The sequence below is a fragment of the Geotrypetes seraphini genome, chromosome 7 (genome assembly GCF_902459505.1).
Source record: "Geotrypetes seraphini chromosome 7, aGeoSer1.1, whole genome shotgun sequence".
NCBI classification, from domain to species: domain Eukaryota; kingdom Metazoa; phylum Chordata; class Amphibia; order Gymnophiona; family Dermophiidae; genus Geotrypetes; species Geotrypetes seraphini.
This window is the reverse complement of record NC_047090.1, coordinates 145507146-145524698: the sequence shown is the minus strand read 5'-3', so window position 1 is coordinate 145524698 and position 17553 is coordinate 145507146. Positions and strand designations below refer to the sequence as shown.

Genomic DNA, 17553 nt, shown 5'->3' with positions numbered 1-17553 from the left:
AAATAATGGGTCTGAAAATAGAAGAGAGGGAGAGAGATGATGGACAATGGGATTTAGGGAGGGAAGGAACATAAAGGGAGAGAAGTTGGACACAAGGGATGGTGTGGGGGGGATAGAGATACTGGATAGGAGGGTAGTTGGGAAAATAAAGGGAGAGATGGTGGATCCTGGGGTGGTGGGGAAGGAGGGAGAGATGCTGGATGAAAGGGTAGTTAAGAAAAGGTGGATCTGTGGAGGGAGACGAAAAAAAGGAAAGATGTCAGACCTCCTGGGGAGGGAAGGGAAATGGAAGGGGAGGACATAGATGGCATATGGATGGTTAGCACGGAGAAAGAAGGAGACCCTGGCAAGCAAGTTATCAGAAGACAACCAGAGCCTTGAACCAATAAGATTTGAATAATGACTAGACAACAAAAGATAGAAAAACTAATTTTATTTTCTGTTTAGTGATTACAATATGTCAGATTTGAAACATGTATCTTGCCAGAGCTGGTGATAGACTGCAAACGTGAGCTAGGATTTAACAGAAAGGAAAAGTCTTTTTTGTTTGTTTATTTTGTTTACATCACAGTGCCAGTGTGGTTAGGAGAAGGCAAAGGGGGTGAAGAGGCTATAAAATAAACCCACCAGGATGTTTGAAAAAAACACCTAATTGGGCAAGAAAATCGAATCGAATAATCAATTCAATAGGCTGAATCGAATCGAATCGAATCAAAATTTTTTTCCTGAATTTGGCAACACTACTCCTTACTGCTGATACCAGTAGCCATCGTTAAGAGTCAAGGGGTGTTGGCAGTGTTTATGAGGTATAGGCCATCCGTGAATATAGTCGCTGTAGCTGCATCATTTATTTATTTATTCAATTTTCTATACCGTTCTCTCAAGGGAGCTCAGAATGGTTTACATTAATTTATTCAGGTACTCAAGCATTTTCCCTGTCTGTCCTGGTGGGCTCACAATCTATCTAATGTACCCGAGGCAATGGGGGGATTAAGTGACTTCCCCAGGGTCACAAGGAGCAGCATGGATTTGAACTCACAACCCCAGGGTGCTGAGGCTGTAGCTTTAACCACTGCACCACACACTCAACAAAAAACTGTGCCCCTTCATGTGTGATCTTAAGGCATACTGGGTAAAGCAGAGTGAATTGCATATGCATTTTACACATCTTGAGAGAATAGTCCTGAAAATATAAGACTGTCAAAATCTTTTAGATTAATGATGTCCCCTTCTGCAGAGCTTGTAAGATTGTAGCAACAATTTAAAACTTTAAAAATTACCACTCTAGGGCATTCCGAGTGTTCATGACCCTGACCCAGATTGTGGGTTCTCTCAATCTGAAACTGGCCTTATGACTCAGTAAGTTGTAAAGAGGAGGTTATCCATTGTTCCAAAAATGCTAGAAGATCCCGATCCAGCACAGACTCAGGCAGGCCCACTAGCAGTAAGTTGTTCCATCTGGGCCTGTTTTCCAGGTCCTTTATTTTGTCTCCTAACTCTTTTATTGTGGCAGCCATGGTATTCTTCCTTGATGATCCAAACAAAGTTAATTTTTTTTTAAAAAGTCTAGAACCCATTTAATATTAAAGTGTACCATGCAGTGATCACTGGTTGCCAGATAATAACCCATTGTAACATCAGAAACACTTTCCCCATTTGTAAGCACTAAGTCCAGTATGACCCCATCCCGCCTGGGTTCGATTACCAACTGCTGGAACAGTTCTCTCCTTGTAGAGAATCCAGGATCTCCCTACTTCACGAAAACCCCACAATAGGGATACCCCAATTAATATCTGGTATGTTTAAATCATCTATTAGTAAAACTTCCCCTTTTTAGATATATTCTGAATGACTACTGTTAAATCTCTATCCACTTCTTCCATCTGTTAAAGAGGCCTGAATAACACATCAATGTAAATATATTTACCATTCCTTCTTTCCATATTGATCCACAGTGCCTCTTCCTTGCCCTGCAGATCCTGCAATTGTGTGGCTTTAATATGATCTTTAAAATATAACGCTACTCCCCCTCCTTTTCTTTCTACCCTGTGTTTCCTGAATAGGTTATAGCCCGGTATAACTACATCCCAGTCATGGTTCTCCGTAAACCATGTCTCTGTGATCGCCATTATATCCAAAATCTTCTTGCATCACAGCTTCTAGATCCAGAATCTTGTTTCCCATACTTCGAGCATTAGTATATACTGCTTTCCAGACAATGTCCCCTTTTCCCATTCAAGTAATAATAATAATAATAACTTTATTCTTCTATACCACCATAATCGCATGACTTCTAGGCGGTTTACAACTGAAGAGAGCTGGACAATCAGCGAGTTACAATATGCAGATAATTAGTGAAATTACAGTATACAGAATCTTAAAATGCAGCAATTACAATATTACAGTTACAGAATTTTAAAAAGCAGCAATTATAATATGCAGTTTGTTTAGAATTTCTGAGGGGTCCTTTTAGATAGAGTGGCAAAATTACATAATACAGTTTGTTTAGAATTTATCAGGGGGGGACATATTAGGAAAATAGAATTGGAAATAGTGTTTGGTGTAGTTGATGCTTAGGTGACATATCTGTCGAATAAGACAGTTTTTATGGTTTTTCTAAAACCTGATGTAGGTCAGTCTAGCTCCATTTATGTAGTTGTCCAGCCAGTGTTGTTGTTTGTTTGCTTGTTACATAAAAGTTCTATCCAGGAAGGTTTTGTATTTACAGCCAGTAATGTTTGGATATGCGAATAGATTGCAATTTCTGGTTTGCCTCGTGGGACTGTATAATACGAAGTGTGATAACAAGTATGTAGGGGCTAGTCCCCATACTAGCTTGAAGCATATGCAAGAGAATTTGAATATTATTCGTGCTTCAACTGGCAGCCAGTGCAGTAGTCTGTAATAGGAGCTGACATGGTCACTTTTTTTCAATCCAAATATCAAGCAGACTGCTGTGTTATGAACTATTCCTGTTTTTTTGGGTATACCCATATAAATGATGTTGCAATAATCCAGTGTAGAAAGTACTAGTGATTGCACTAGTAGTCTAAATGATAATGGGTCGAAGTATTTTTTTGATGGTCTTTAATTTAATGTCAGGAAACATTTTTTAACCACTGAATTCGTGTGTTCAACCATTGTCAAATGTGTGTCTAATGTGACTCCCAGTATTTTTATTGTTTTGGTAATCGGGTAGTCGTGATCTTTTATATGTAACGTTGTTTTGGTAATTTTGTCCATTGGGCTTGCAAGGAAGACTTTAGTTTTTTCTGTGTTTAGTTTCAGTTTGAAATTGATTGTCCAGTGTTCTATTTCAGTCATAATATGAGAAATGTATTCTGAGGTCTCGTTTGTTATGCTGTTCAATGGGATTAAAATGGAAATGTTATCTGCATATATGTAGTAGTTTAAGTTTAGCTTTTGTAGTAAGTGTCCTAGGGATGAGATGTAAATGTTGAATAGTGTTGGTGATAGAGGTGATCCCTGTAGAGGTATTAAGTGATTAACTTACCTGAGGGCTTTTACTCACCCAGGGACTTTGATCACCCTGCCCCATCACTTCTAGTTTAAAGTCCTCTTCAGTAGATTAGCCAGCCTGCCGCCGAAGACACTTCTTCCCTTCTTTGATAGATAGATACCATCCCTGCTCAGCAGCCCTTGGAAAATCATCCCATTTTCCAGGAAGCCAAAACCCACTCGACAATACCATCCACGTAGCCACGCTTTCATCTCCAGGATGCGTACTTCTCTGACCTGGACCTTACCCTCGACAGGGAGAATGGACAAGAATACCATCTGCGCACCTGACTGCTTCACTTTCTCTCCCAGAGCCACAAAGTCACTTTTGATACATTTGCAGGGGTACCTGGCAGTTTCATTAGTGCCAATGTGGATGAGTCAACCTCTGATGGGTATGGGAAGAGGCTGAGAAAGAGGAATGTTGGCTATGCTTTTGAGGAGCCAAAGACTGGGATTTCTGAGGCCTTTATTGTTTTTGTCTCTTCTGTGGTGGAGGCTTTGTAGAAGAGGATGTGGCTGGATACTTTCTCATGTATGAATAAGAAGTAGATTTTGCAGCAGGCTTAGATTGTTGACTGTTAGACTTAGATCTGTTTTAAAGAGTTCCAATTCTACTCATGCTGAGTGAGTTTTTGAGTAGCCGCCTCTATCCTGTCGTCATAGAGCTCCTCACCAAGATATGGGATGTTAGCTAAGCGATCTTGAAAGTTAATATCTATGTCTGAAACTCGTAGTCAAGGAAGACATCTCATGGCAACAGACATGGCAGATGCTTTAGATGTTAGTTTGAATGCATCAAATGCCGTTCGTACCATTTATTTTCTTGTTTGAAGGATACTGTGAGTAGTCTGTTGAAAATCTTCAAGACGGTCTGATGGAATACATTGTTCAAAATCAGCTATCTTCTTTGCAAGATGTTTTAGGTAAAAAGACATATAGAAGTTGTAATTAAGAACTCTGTTAGCTAATAGAGTTTTGGGTAAATACAGCAACCAAATTTGTCCATAGTATGACCCTCATGTCCTGGTGGTGCAGAGGCATAAACCCTGGAGCTGGAGGATTTTTTAAAGGTTGATTCCACAAGCAAAGATTGATGTTGAAGTTGCAGTTTGTCAAAATCAGGACAGGGTATTATTCTGTAGAGTGAATCAATCTTTCGTGGAGCTATAGTAACTGAAAGAGGAGTCTCCCAATTTTTAAAGAGCGCCTCTTTGAGAAGACCATGTAAAGGCAACTTATGAAGTTCCTTAGGAGGCTCATCGAAATCCAAGGCATCAAGGAGCTCTGCTCTGGACTCAGAATCAGCTTCTAATTTGACAGGGAGAGCATTTCCCAACTGTCTAATATATCTAGTAAAGTAAAGTCCTTCAGGAGGAAACCTTCTAGGAAGAGGTGGAGACAGATCTGAAGGAATACCATAAGATTCAGGAGCAGATAAAGTAGGTTCACATTCAGAGTCAGTATGGTAATGAGAGAGATCAGAGACAACTTCATGAGCTTCTGGTGATTGGTGAGAAAAACTTCCTCGATGTCATCGGTACCAATCCAATGAAGATGAGGAAGAGGAATGATGCGATGATCTTTTGTATCTTGAAGCATACAATTGACGTGATGGAGAACGATGATACTTTGATGTAGAGCATCTATTCTCTGATGAAGAGCATTGGTGTTTTGATGAAGAACATCGGTGCTATGATGGAGAGCGTCGAAGCCTTGATGAAAAACATTGACTCTTCCAGGAGGAGGAGCGATGCCTCGAAGGACAGCGTCGATGTCTACTGGAAGAGTGCCGATAGGAAGTAGATTGGTGTTGCAGTGTAGACCTGGAATCGGTACCATGTGGCCTCGAGGGAGTCAATGTAAGCACCGGTGTCGAGTGCAATTTGAACATGTCACCAATCTCCCTTTGGAAAAACTCAATGAGTTATTCCCTGAAGATTTGCACTGGTACCCTCAACAGCCAGTACCATCGGTGAGGCAGGGCATTGAGGGATGGGCGACCTCGATGAGGATGCACGCCCTGAAGGAGACATAGCCTGCACTGAAGGAGAGCGCTGGTGTCGACATTTGACCTGCATCAAGGGATTCGATGCTATAGAGGCCTGCAATGCTTGCTGGGAAGAAGATGGCTTCTTAGCAGGCTTCCCCGATGCTGGAATGATGTCTGATGTTGATGCAGGTGCTGCTAGTACCAAAGGCTCCGATCTTTCTCCAGAGTCTATTGTCGAGCCAAACAGTTGGATGTGACAAGCCTTCAATGAGCATTTTTGTAAGGTGGAATAATACATACAGGTGTCTGTCTACATAATGTTCAGGGACCAAACACTGCAAACACCAACTCTGCAAGTCAGTGATTGAGCTAGGGCGCTGACACCGACAGCACTTCTTAAAACCACTCAATGGTTTCGACATGGATGGGAAAAACTTGGCAGCAAGGTTAAACTCAATGGTGACAAAGAAGAGAAAAACCTGCAAAGGCAAAAAAATCGAGGGACTGAGGTAAAACAGAAATATTTTAAAATTTTTAATTTTTTAAACAGAGCAAAAAAGAAGATAGTAAAATAAGAAATAGAATAAAGGTGGCAAAATAGTCAAAAGAAGTACATTGACTGGAAGGCAATGCACACTGGACAGAGTCCAGAAAAAAAGCACTTCTTTGTTCCACAGAAAATTAAGAACCGAGGTACCGCAAGCCGGCATCAGGCGGGAAGGCACTCATTTATGCGTGGTGCGGGCAGTCGTGAACTTTCTAAAAGATTTAAAGTGGCAATACACTTTTACCACTGTCCATACCGGGCTCCATGGATGATGTCATCTACATGTGAAAATATTCTGCCTGCTTGTCCTAGGATAAAAAAGTGATACAAATTTCTGGCTTTATGTGTTGATAACACTAGTTGTACATGAAAATTCAGAATATACATGAAACTGCAAGATTTGCTAGGGGTTACTCATATAAGAAGAGCAATCAACATCACATAAATGAGAAACCTTTGATGAGGGGCAGCTATGTATACTTTGGGGACACCAAGCCTACTTTCTTTTAACATTACATTTTACTTTTACATTACTTTTACATAGGCAAATATCCAAGTAGCTACCAAGATAACTTACACACAGTTAAGCTATTGGTGTAGAACAGGAGTGCCCACACTTTTTTGGCGAGCTACTTTTAAAATGACCAAGTCAAAATGATCTACCAACAATAAAAATGCTAAACATATATTTATATATATATACCGACCTATACTGTAGTGTATTCAGTGGCTCACGTTTCACTTGTTTTTATGTTGCGCGGTAGAGTTTATTTTGAAAGGCAGGGCTCCGCGATTGACTCGCGTTGCCTTTGCAGTTGACCGGTAGATCACGATTGACGTATTGGGCAGCCCTGGTGTAGAATATATGAAGTAAAAATACCCTTTGTAGAATCTTCATATGTCCTGGAAAACTTGGTGTGAATAGGAATGGGAACGTTATTAGTGCAAGGCCAATATACACAAAGGCATACAAGGCAGAGTAATTCCAGAAATCTCCCTCCCTTTAGAAAGTAGAATAAAAATTAGTCTTACCAAATAAGACACATCCTCTAAACTAGAAAACTCATTAAAGCTGATAATAAGCTTTCGAAGCCCTGTAAACCTGGCTATATCCTTCAGTTTAGTCAGGCTATTTCCATGTAAGTTCAGGACCTGCAATAAATATTGTTAAAAACAAGATAAGCAAAATCTAACTGAATATAGCAATTAGATATCTATACAAGCAAAAATCTAGGGCTGTATATTTGCAAATGCACAGAGCTGGTATAAATCATCACACCTAATAGCCAGAGATCTGCACATAACTTATAGAATATTGGGCTAGATTCACGAACCTGCCTGATCGGACCCAATCTGGACAGGTCCAATGAATTCCCTAAACTCTAATATGCAGATGGGGGCGATCAGAGGAATGCCCCCATCTGCCAGCACGGATCGTAGATCTTTGATCCTGATGCATGCGCAGACCATCTGTAGATGGTCTGTACATGCGTCTAGATTCGTCCATCCACTACTTTTTTTAACTTTTATTTGATGTGCGCCGACTCTCCTGCTCTCCCCTTCCAAGTCTTGTTCTTGCTACCCAGACTCTCCTGCTCTCTGCCACCTTCCCTGCAGTGCGAGCCCGCGGGTTTAAAGAAGGGCTGCACTGCGGCGTGCAGCCCCGCTTTAAACCCGGGGGCTCGTACTGCAGGGAAGGCGGTAGAGCCAGGAGGAGCAGAGATGACATGTCAACTTGCCCAATAAGCACTGAAAGACAGGCAAGGGGAGAAGAAAGCAGGGCAGCATGACGAAAGAGAGGAGAGCGGCAGAGAGCTGGGCGCTTTTTGGATAGTATCAGGGCTGCAGGGCTGAGATTTCAGGCAGAGAGTAGAGAGGACAGTCGGAAAGGCGGTGAGCGACTGGTCCCCAGCAGTTGCTTCTTTTGATCGGCCAGCCCAGTCGGTGTTCCTGAAGTTTTATTTTGTAAATCGCTTCCTTCCTATATTTGCATGCAATTCCCCCTCATTTGTATGCGTAGATCAGATCGGGCAGGAATTGGATTGGGAGTAAGGTTAGTGAATGGGAGCGGGGTCGCAAAGTGATTGCAAACTGATCGGTACACGATCGGTTTGCTTTGTGAATCTAGCCCATTGTAAGTTATGTGCACAAGTTTGAATCCCGCCCACACCTCACCCAGATCTCAGCCATGTGTATGCCCACCTGTCAAATACATGCTATATAAGACCTGGGCACATTTATAGAATGGAGCTTATGCAGATTTTCATCATTTCTGCATGCATGTGCGCACATTCCCCCAAATTTTATATATGGTGTTGATCATAGATGTGCACCCAACTAAATTAGCTAATGAGCCAATTAGTACCAATTATTGAGTGCTACGTAATTGGCAGTAATCATCACCAACATACTGTTCTAACAATGTGCACCCAAATCCCACAGCATATAACCCAAAAGGGGATGTGTCTATGGGAGGTACCTGGGTGAGTCTGGAGGTTCCTATAATTTGCACACAGTCTGACAAAATACTGAGAATTACAACTGTTTTTGGCACTCAGTGCTATAGGTGCTCATTCTTGAATGCCCAGTATAGTATTCTACTTGAAGTTGCATTTTCTTCCTCTCACCTTCCCTACTGGGTCTGGCATCACACCAGCTTTCCTTGCTGGTTCTCCATCCTTTGCAGCAGGTCACAGCAGAGAGAGCACTGAAAGCTGTCTCTCTGGCTGGCAGAGTCTTTCCTTTACCATGTCCCGCCCCTCTGATGCAATTTCACATGCACAGCAGAAGACAGGCTCCATAAGTCAGAGAGAGCTTTCAGTGCTCTCTCTCCTGTGACCTGCTGTTCCATGTGGAGAACTGGTACAGGGCAGGGGAGGGTGGGGAAGGACAAGGGGAGGGGAGACAGCAAGGGAAAGATACTAGACCCAGGAATGTGGAATGGAGGATGGAGAGATGCTGAATTGGCTGGTGGGGAGACAGAGAAAGGAAGAAAAGAAGAGAGAAGCAGGATATTGGAAGGGACAAGGACATAGAAGGGATGCTGGCCATGGGACAGGGCCATACAGGGGCAATACTGGACACAAGGGATGGGATAGGGACATAGAGGGGGATACTTAATAGACTAAGATAGGAACATAGAGAAGAGATACTGAACATGGGGAGGGTGACATTAGGGACAAGGACAGGGATACAGAGAGAAAACAGTGGACAGGATGGAGAGGAAACTCAGAACAGATGTATGCAGGACAAAGAGAAGAAGAGTCAATCACACAGGAGTACCTGGCGAGAATTAAGAAAAAAAAATAAAACCCAGAAAAGCAGGAGACACTAGAACCAAAGCAATACTTAAACAAGAAAGTAGCAAAAAAAAGTATTTTTATATGAATATATTAATTGTAATATGTCAGCTTTGAGAAATGTGCATCCTGCTCCTGCCCCCACCACTTCAGGTTTCCACTACCTTGGGAAAGGTGATGTTATAGGGCAGTGGTGTCAAACTCAAACCCTTTGCGGGGCCACATTTTGGATTTGAAGGTACTTGGAGGGCCGCAGAAAAAATAGTTAATGTCTTATTAAAGAAATGACAATTTTGCATGAGGTTAAACTCTTTATAGTTTATAAAACTTTCCTTTAACAGTTAAAAGGAAAGATATATAAACTATAAAGAGTTTTACCTCATGCAAAATTGTCATTTCTTTAATAAGACATTAACTATTTTTTCTGCGGCCCTCCAAGTACTCTATTTTTTTCTGCAGCACTCACATTTAAAGTTCAATATCTTTTCTTTCTCAAAACTGGCACATTTCAATCACTAAATTGAAAATAAAATCATTTTCCTACCTTTGTTTGGTAATTTCATCAGTCTCTGGTTGCACTTTATTCTCCTGACTGTGCATCCAATATTTCTTCCCTTCTTTCAGCCTCCTGTATGCTTCCTCTCCTCCAGACCTCATTCCCTCCCCCAACTTTTTCTTTCTTTCTCTATGTGTGTCTTTCTCTGATTCCGTGTCCCATTTTTTGCTTTGTTTCTGGCTCCCTGTCCCCCCCCTTCTTTCTTTCTTCCTTCCTGCCCTCCTCCATGCCACTGCCACCGGAGAATAGGCTGCTGCCGCCATCGGGAACGGGCCGAGATCTCCCTGCTTCTCTTCTCCACGGGGCCGACCAACTCTCGCCGCCCGACGTCAATTCTAACGTTGGAAAGAATGTTCCGGGCAGCCAGGCAGCGATTGGCTAGCCAGAACGTCTTCTCGAAGTCAGAATTGATGTTGGGCAGCGAGAGTTGGTCGGCCCCGCAGGGAGATCAAAGAACACGGTGCCGGCCTGTTCCCCGATGGCAGCGGTGAGAAGGGGAGGGAAGTAGGTTGGGCACCACTGCTCTAGACGAGCCGTGAGCTGCACTTTAGGAAAAACAGTGGACCGCCCCCCCTTGGTACGCCACTGGAGCAGCAGCGTGTCTGGCCGGCTCGTTCTGTTCAAAGCTGCGGGTGATGGCTCCTTGTGAGATCCGTGCCTGCGTCTGAAGCCTCTCTGATGTTGTGACATCAGAGAGGCTTCCGATGCAGGAGTGGATAGCGCAAGGAGCCGCCAACCCGCGGCTTTGAACGGAACGAGCCGGCCAGACACGCTGCTGCTCCAATCTTAGACGCAATCTTGGATGAGGGGAATCTACGGGATCCCAGTCAACACGGATTTACCAAGGGTAGGTCCTGCCAATCCAATCTCATCAGCTTCTTTGACTGGGTAACAAAACAACTAGACTTGGGAGAATCCGTGGACGTCGTATACCTAGACTTCAGCAAAGCTTTCGATAGTGTCCCGCATCGCAGGCTGTTGAGCAAGATGAAATCAATGGGGCTGGGAGAAACACTAACTACATGGGTCAATGACTGGCTGAGTGGCAGACTTCAGAGGGTGGTAGTTAACGGTACCCTCTCTAAAACATCGGAAGTGACCAGTGGAGTACCGCAGGGCTCAGTCTTGGGTCCGCTCCTTTTCAACATATTCATAGGGGACCTAACTCAGGGGCTTCAAGGTAAGATAACATTATTCGCTGACGACGCCAAACTATGCAATATAGTGAGAGATGGCAATTCACCCAATAGTATGACACAGGACCTACATTTGTTGGAGCTTTGGTCCTCGACCTGGCAGGTGGGCTTCAACGCTAAGAAATGCAAGATCATGCACCTCGGTAGCATAAATCCGTGCAGAACTTACCTTGAATGGTGAGACCTTAGCTAGAACTTCAACAGAACGAGACTTGGGAGTGATCATCAGCGCAGACAAGAAAACTGCTGATCATGTGGAGAAGGCTTCATCTAAGGTAAGACAGTTGTTAGGTTGCATCCGCAGGAGTTTCGTCAGCCAGAAGCCTGAAGTCATAATGCCATTATACAGAACCATGGTGAGACCTCATTTGGAATACTGTGTGCAATTCTGGAGGCCACACTACCGAAAAGATGTGCTGAAAGTAGAGTCGGTGCAACGGATGGCCACCAGGATGGTCTCGGGGCTCAAGGATCTATCGTACGAGGAAAAGCTGAAAAATTTGCGGCTGTACTCACTCGAGGAACGTAGGGAGAGAGGAGACATGATCGAGACGTTTAAGTATATTACCGGCCGTATCAAGATGGAAGAAGAAATTCTCTTTCTCAAAGGACCCTCAGCCACAAGAGGGCATCCGCTCAAACTCAGGGGCGGGAAATTTCATGGCGACACCAGAAAATATTTCTTCACCGAGAGAGTGGTTGATCCTTGGAACGAGCTCCTGGTGCAGGTGATCGAGGCAAACAGCGTGCAAGAATTTAAGAGCAAATGGGATGCCCATGTGGGATCCCTTAGAGGGTTAAGCCAAGGGAACCTGTCACCAGGAGTGGGATCCCTAGGATAGTAGACTTGGGGGTGGGTCAGTAGAGTGGGCAGACCTGATGGGCTATGGCCCTTATCTGCCATCATCTTCTATGTTTCTATGTCCAGACCGCGGGCCGCAAATAAAACCTGGAGAGCCACATGCGGCCCATGGGCCGCATGTTTGAGACCGCTGTTATAGGGGAACCCGTCTTGATTTTTCTGTCCAGAGCATATTCAGTCCTAACTCTCTTGATTTTGCCCAGGGAAGTCACGATGTTGCCTGTTGAAGAGAAAATGTCTCCTATTGAAGAGTGTGAGAAACACAGAGATTTTGAGCAAGGCGCTGAGCTGGATGAATACTCTGAAAAAGTCGATAAAGAATACTCTGAGAAAGAGAAAAACCTTGAAGAAAGCAAAGAGTATATATTGAAGAAAATTGTGCTAAATGGAAGCTCAAGGAGGAAAAAGTCAATTCTGATTAAAAGGGAACGACGAAAGACGAAAGATATACCAGATAAAACCAGGATATTCAAAACATATATAAAGATAGTTCCTGATCTGAAAATTAAAAGAAAGTTGGGTTTATCATGTGAAACAAGTAGGAGTAAACAAACGGTAAAATGGAGGAAATTTGATAAACCAAGTTATATAGAGTCCCGACTGGAGATTCTTTCAAGATATTTAAAAAGATCAAGTAAAAGAAACTGTGAGAAACAGAATTACAATTATAAGAAGAGGAAGAAGAGTCTGTTGTGACTTGTTTAAAACAGATGCATAAGCAAGTCAAAACAGTCAATGGGATACTATAAAATAGAGAAAATAAACAAATGGTGAAGGAGATGGGCTCAGAAGAAAGAAGAACTGCATTATGGAAGTTCCGAAAAGGCTCTGATCCCAAAGGATAGTTTGGGGGTTATTTATGGAAAATTTATAAAGGAAATAGGTATCTGTTATAATAAGTTTGTGAGATTTTGCGTATGATAAAATGTTTTATTTAAGGTTAGAATACTGATAATTTAAAAAAATTGTAGATGTAAAAAAAAAAAAAAATTTTGTCTAAAGACAAATTTTTTTTTTCTTTTTAGCAAGGGCGAGTGTAACCATGGGTTACAAAAAATAAGTTTGAAATATGTTATAGTTTATAGGGCAGAAGATCTGATAGAAGTTTTTATTTTTAAGTGAAAAGTTTTGTTTGTTAGCTGGGTAATTTAATGCTGTATTTGCCTGCCTGAGAGTGAGAATTCTGGAATGTTTATGTCTGCATCAGGTCTGATGAGATCACGTAGCAGTGAGCAGGGCAGGTCAGGATTCTAAAACTGCCAGAGAGAGAAAAAAGAGTTGGGAAGAGTTCAGTTTGAAAGACAGGTTGGTCTGGGGTTTGTTTGAGAATAGTTTAAAATAATCAGGGTTGGAAAAGTTAGGGAATTTCAATTATTTTTTCTTTTCTATGGGTAGTTAGAGAAAATTAAAGCAACAAACATATTTTTCAGGGTGTTAGGGTTTTGCTCCCTTTGATTTCTTTAAGTTAGGAAGTAGGTTTGCTGTTGATCAAAACTGAATCTCAAAAGGAGAAAAAAGAAGCGCTGGTACCCAACGGCTGTGTAAAATAAACAACGGAGTCCTGTGAGAAAATTTACATTTGAAATCTGTGAGAAAAATCTTTTGAAAGGATTTGGGATTTTATGTTAAAGTTATTTGGATATATATCTTTTAGAACTGTAATAATAAGAACATAAGAACATAGGAAGTTGCCTCCACTGGGTCAGACCAGAGATCCATCGTGCCCAGCGGTCCGCTCCCTCGGCGGCCCATCAGGTCCATGACCTGTGAAGTGGTTTCTCTACTATTCCTATAACCTACCTATACTTCTATCTGTAACCCTCAATCCCCTTTTCTTTTAGGAACCTATCTAGACCCTCCTTGAACCCCTGTAGCGTGCTCTGGCCTATCACAGCCTCCGGGAGCGCGTTCCATGTGTCCACCACCCTCTGAGTGAAAAAGAACTTCCTAGCATTTGTTCTAAACCTGTCCTTTTTCAATTTCTCCGAGTGGCCCCTTGTACTTGTGGCTCCCCACAGCCTGAAGAATTTGTCCCTGTCTACCTTCTCTATGCCCTTCATGATTTTGAAAGTTTCTATCATGTCTCCTCGAAGTCTCCGCTTTTCCAGGGAGAATAGCCCCAGCATTTCCAATCTGTCAGCGTATGAGAAGTTTTCCATACCTTTTATCAGCTTTGTCGCTCTTCTCTGGACTCCCTCAAGTACTGCCATGTCCTTTTTGAGGTACGGCGACCAGTACTGGACACAGTACTCCAGATGTGGGCGTACCATGCCCGATACAGCGGCAAATGACTTCCTTCATCCTGGTCGTGATACCCTTTTTGATGATACCCAACATTCTGTTCGCTTTCTTTGAGGCTGTCGCACACTGTGCTGATGCTTTCAATGTTGTGTCCACCATCACCCCCAGGTCTCTTTCAAGTTTGCTCACCCCCAGCAATGATCCCCCCATTTTATAGTTGAACATCGGGTTCTTTTTCCATACATGCATGACTTTGCATTTCTCAGTGTTAAAACTCATTTGCCATTTTCTTGCCCAGTCTTCCAATCTCGTTAAGTCCCTTTGCAGGTCTTCAGTCTTCCTTGGTTCTAACCTTGCTGTAGAGTTTGGTGTCGTCCGCAAATTTAATAACCTCACAATTCGTCCCTGTCTCCAAGTCGTTAATAAATATATTGAACATGAGCGGTCCCAGCACCGACCCCTGTGGGACTCCACTCGTGACCCATTGCCATTCTGAGTAATGGCCCTTTACTCCAACCCTTTGTTTCCTGCCTGCCAGCCAGTGTTTGATCCATCGGTGGATATCCCCTTGCACCCCGTGGTTCCACAGCTTCTTAAGCAGCCGTTCGTGGGGTACCTTGTCGAAGGCTTTTTGGAAGTCAAGGTAAATGATGTCTATGGATTCCCCTTTATCCATCTGGCTGTTTATTCCCTCAAAGAAGTACAGCAAGTTCATGTAAATTTTTTTAAAGGTAATTTTAGATTTTATGTTTAACTTTTCCCTCTCAAGAGACTGAAAATAGTGAGTTTCAATCACTGCCTGGCTGGCCCAGAATGTCCTCTCCGACGTCAGAATTGACGTCGGAAAGAAGACTTCGTGTTGGCTTTAGCAATAGCAGCAGCAGGGTGGTAAAATAGCAGCAGACCGGGGGAAAGGAAGGAGGGAGGCTTTTTTTTTTTTTTTTTTGCACGGCAGGGAGGGAAGGAGATAGGAGGTGACATTGCATATTTTAAAGTCATTTGCCTTGACATCTTTGAAAACCCCCCAAATATAAATGATAATTAACATTTTCTCTGCTTATAGTGTGCTTTGTAGTTTTTTAAAATTTATGGTTACCATTATGAATTAATAAGATATGTGTACATGAAAAATGAATGGAAGAAATTGGAGGTGGGATTGGGGATGGGGCCAGGGCAGGATTGGGGCGGAGCTAGGGTAGGATTGGGGCGGGATTGACAATTAATAGATGTCCCCTTTTGATGAAAAATAAATGGTCACGTTAATGATATTAGATGTGGGGGAGGGGAAGGAGGAAAGAGAGAGACAGAACAATTAAAGGGGGAAAGAGACAGAGGGTTAATGCTTTAAGGTGAGGAAAGAGGGGAGAGAGAGAAAGATAGGGCAATGTTGGGTGATGGGGTAAAAGAGAAGGATGGAGGAAGACAAAGGAGATCCTGAATGCCTGGGAAGGGGAGGGAGGAGATGTTGCATAGGTTTATACCTTTGATAATCTTCTTTCTGTTAGTCCCTGAGTCAATCCAGGAGCTGCAGAAATCCACAAACTTTTCTGAGCACATGCTCCACCCTCTTAGCCTGAGAGCTAGCAAACATATCCAGTTAAATTCAAAAGCCAAGCAACATAACTGAATAAATCTATGACAAGGGGGTACGGGGGAAGATAGCCAGTAACATAAGTAATTCTTGAACTGATTTGCTCTGCAAAATATTAACAGGCAATAAACAGGCACAGAGGCAACTCAGAAAAAAACATTGAGGAAAAAACATTTTGTGGCAGTGCTTGTGAGATGGAATGTGATAAGGTAGCAGTCAAAGTGGTGTTATCCCAGGAGGAGGGTCTGGGGTACGGGCGGTTGCCCCTGTGTATTCATAGGGTTTGGTTTTGGAAGAATTTAGTTTAAGCTTATTTATAGTCATCCAGCTTTTGATTTCATCCAGATAGTTTTGCAGAGTTTTTAGCTGAGAATCTCGATTTGGGCTCAGTGGTAGATATAGCTATATGTCATCTGCGAATGAGTGGATCCTGATCTTATATATGAAAGCAATATTGATCATTGCTCTGATGTATAGATTAAAGAGCAGAGGGGACAATAAGGCACCATACTTGAGGTATGCCATACTTTAGGTGTGTGGGTTTGGAGGTTTCGATCTTAGTAGCACACTTTGTGTTCTATGGTCCAGGAAGTTGGAGAACCATTTCAAGGCCATGTCACAAATTCCAATGTCAGCAAGTCTGGATAGTAGGAGGTGGTGATTGAGGGTGTCAAATGCAGTGCTAAGGTCTAGTAAGACTAGAAATACATCCTCTCTTTTAGCGATAAATTTCCAGCATTTGTCTATTAGGTCTAGTACAGTGGTCTCAAACTCAAACCCTTTGCAGGGCCACATTTTGGATTTGTAGGTACTTGGAGGGCCTCAGAAAAAATAGTTAATGTCTTATTAAAGAAATAACAATTTTGCATGAAGTAAAACTCTTTATAGTTCATAAATCTTTCCTTTTACCTAAGTCTTAATAATAATATTGCCATTTCTAGCTAAAGAGACATATGATCAAGAAACGGTATTATTTTACTTTTGTGATTATGATAAAAATACTGAGGGCCTCAAAATAGTACCTGGCGGGCTGCATGTGGCCATCGGGCCGTGAGTTTGAGACCATTGGTCTAGTAGGGAACCCTGAGTAGACGGAAAAACTTTTCTGTCTTTTAACGAAGTCTTGCGTCTGGATAAGAACTGCTTTTTCTAAGATCTTTGATTAGAAAGGTAGATTTGACAGGTCTGAAGTTGGTGGGTAGGTCCAGGTCTAATGTGGGTTTCTTTAAGGTTGGACGGACCATTGCGGATTTCCAACGTAAGGGCACTATCCCTGATTCTAGGGATTCATTTATCAGTGGTAGAATTAATTTTAAAAATGTATCTTTGATAGATTTTAAGACTGTAGAGGGATACGGGTCTAAGATGCAGTTTGAAGGATGTAAGGAATCTACAATTGCATCAAGGTCTTTGTGAGAGACTGTCTCAAAACGACTTAGGGTTGAAGTCCTAGTTTAATTTTGGACTGTTGGGTTGAGATGAGCAACTGTTATCAGTTTGACCTCAGAGTCCAGGTTAGAACGAAGTTTGTTTATTCTCTCTTGGAAAAAGAAGGATAGTGATTGACTCTCAGGTCCATCATTTACGCCTTCTCCAAAAGCTCATACAAAGCTTTAGTGAGAGCCTGCAGAATAAGATTAAGACTCCAAGTTGGAAATGGTTGACTTACAAGAGGATGCAGATGTAATGCTCTCTTCAAAAATCTGGACACATCTGGGTGAGAGGTCAATGTCCTTTTATTAATTTGGG

At 42.4% G+C, this 17553-nt stretch overlaps 1 protein-coding gene across 3 annotated transcripts in view; it reads right to left on the bottom strand.

Annotated features, from left to right (window-relative positions):
* The window catches only part of LRRC9 (leucine rich repeat containing 9), a 584298-nt gene that overhangs the window by 255170 nt on the left and 311575 nt on the right, over positions 1–17553 (bottom strand). For all 3 annotated transcript variants that reach the window (XM_033952892.1, XM_033952893.1, XM_033952894.1), the window contains exon 19: positions 7092–7211. In XM_033952892.1, the coding sequence (XP_033808783.1) occupies positions 7092–7211 (120 nt within the window). The remainder of the gene's footprint in view (positions 1–7091; positions 7212–17553) is intronic.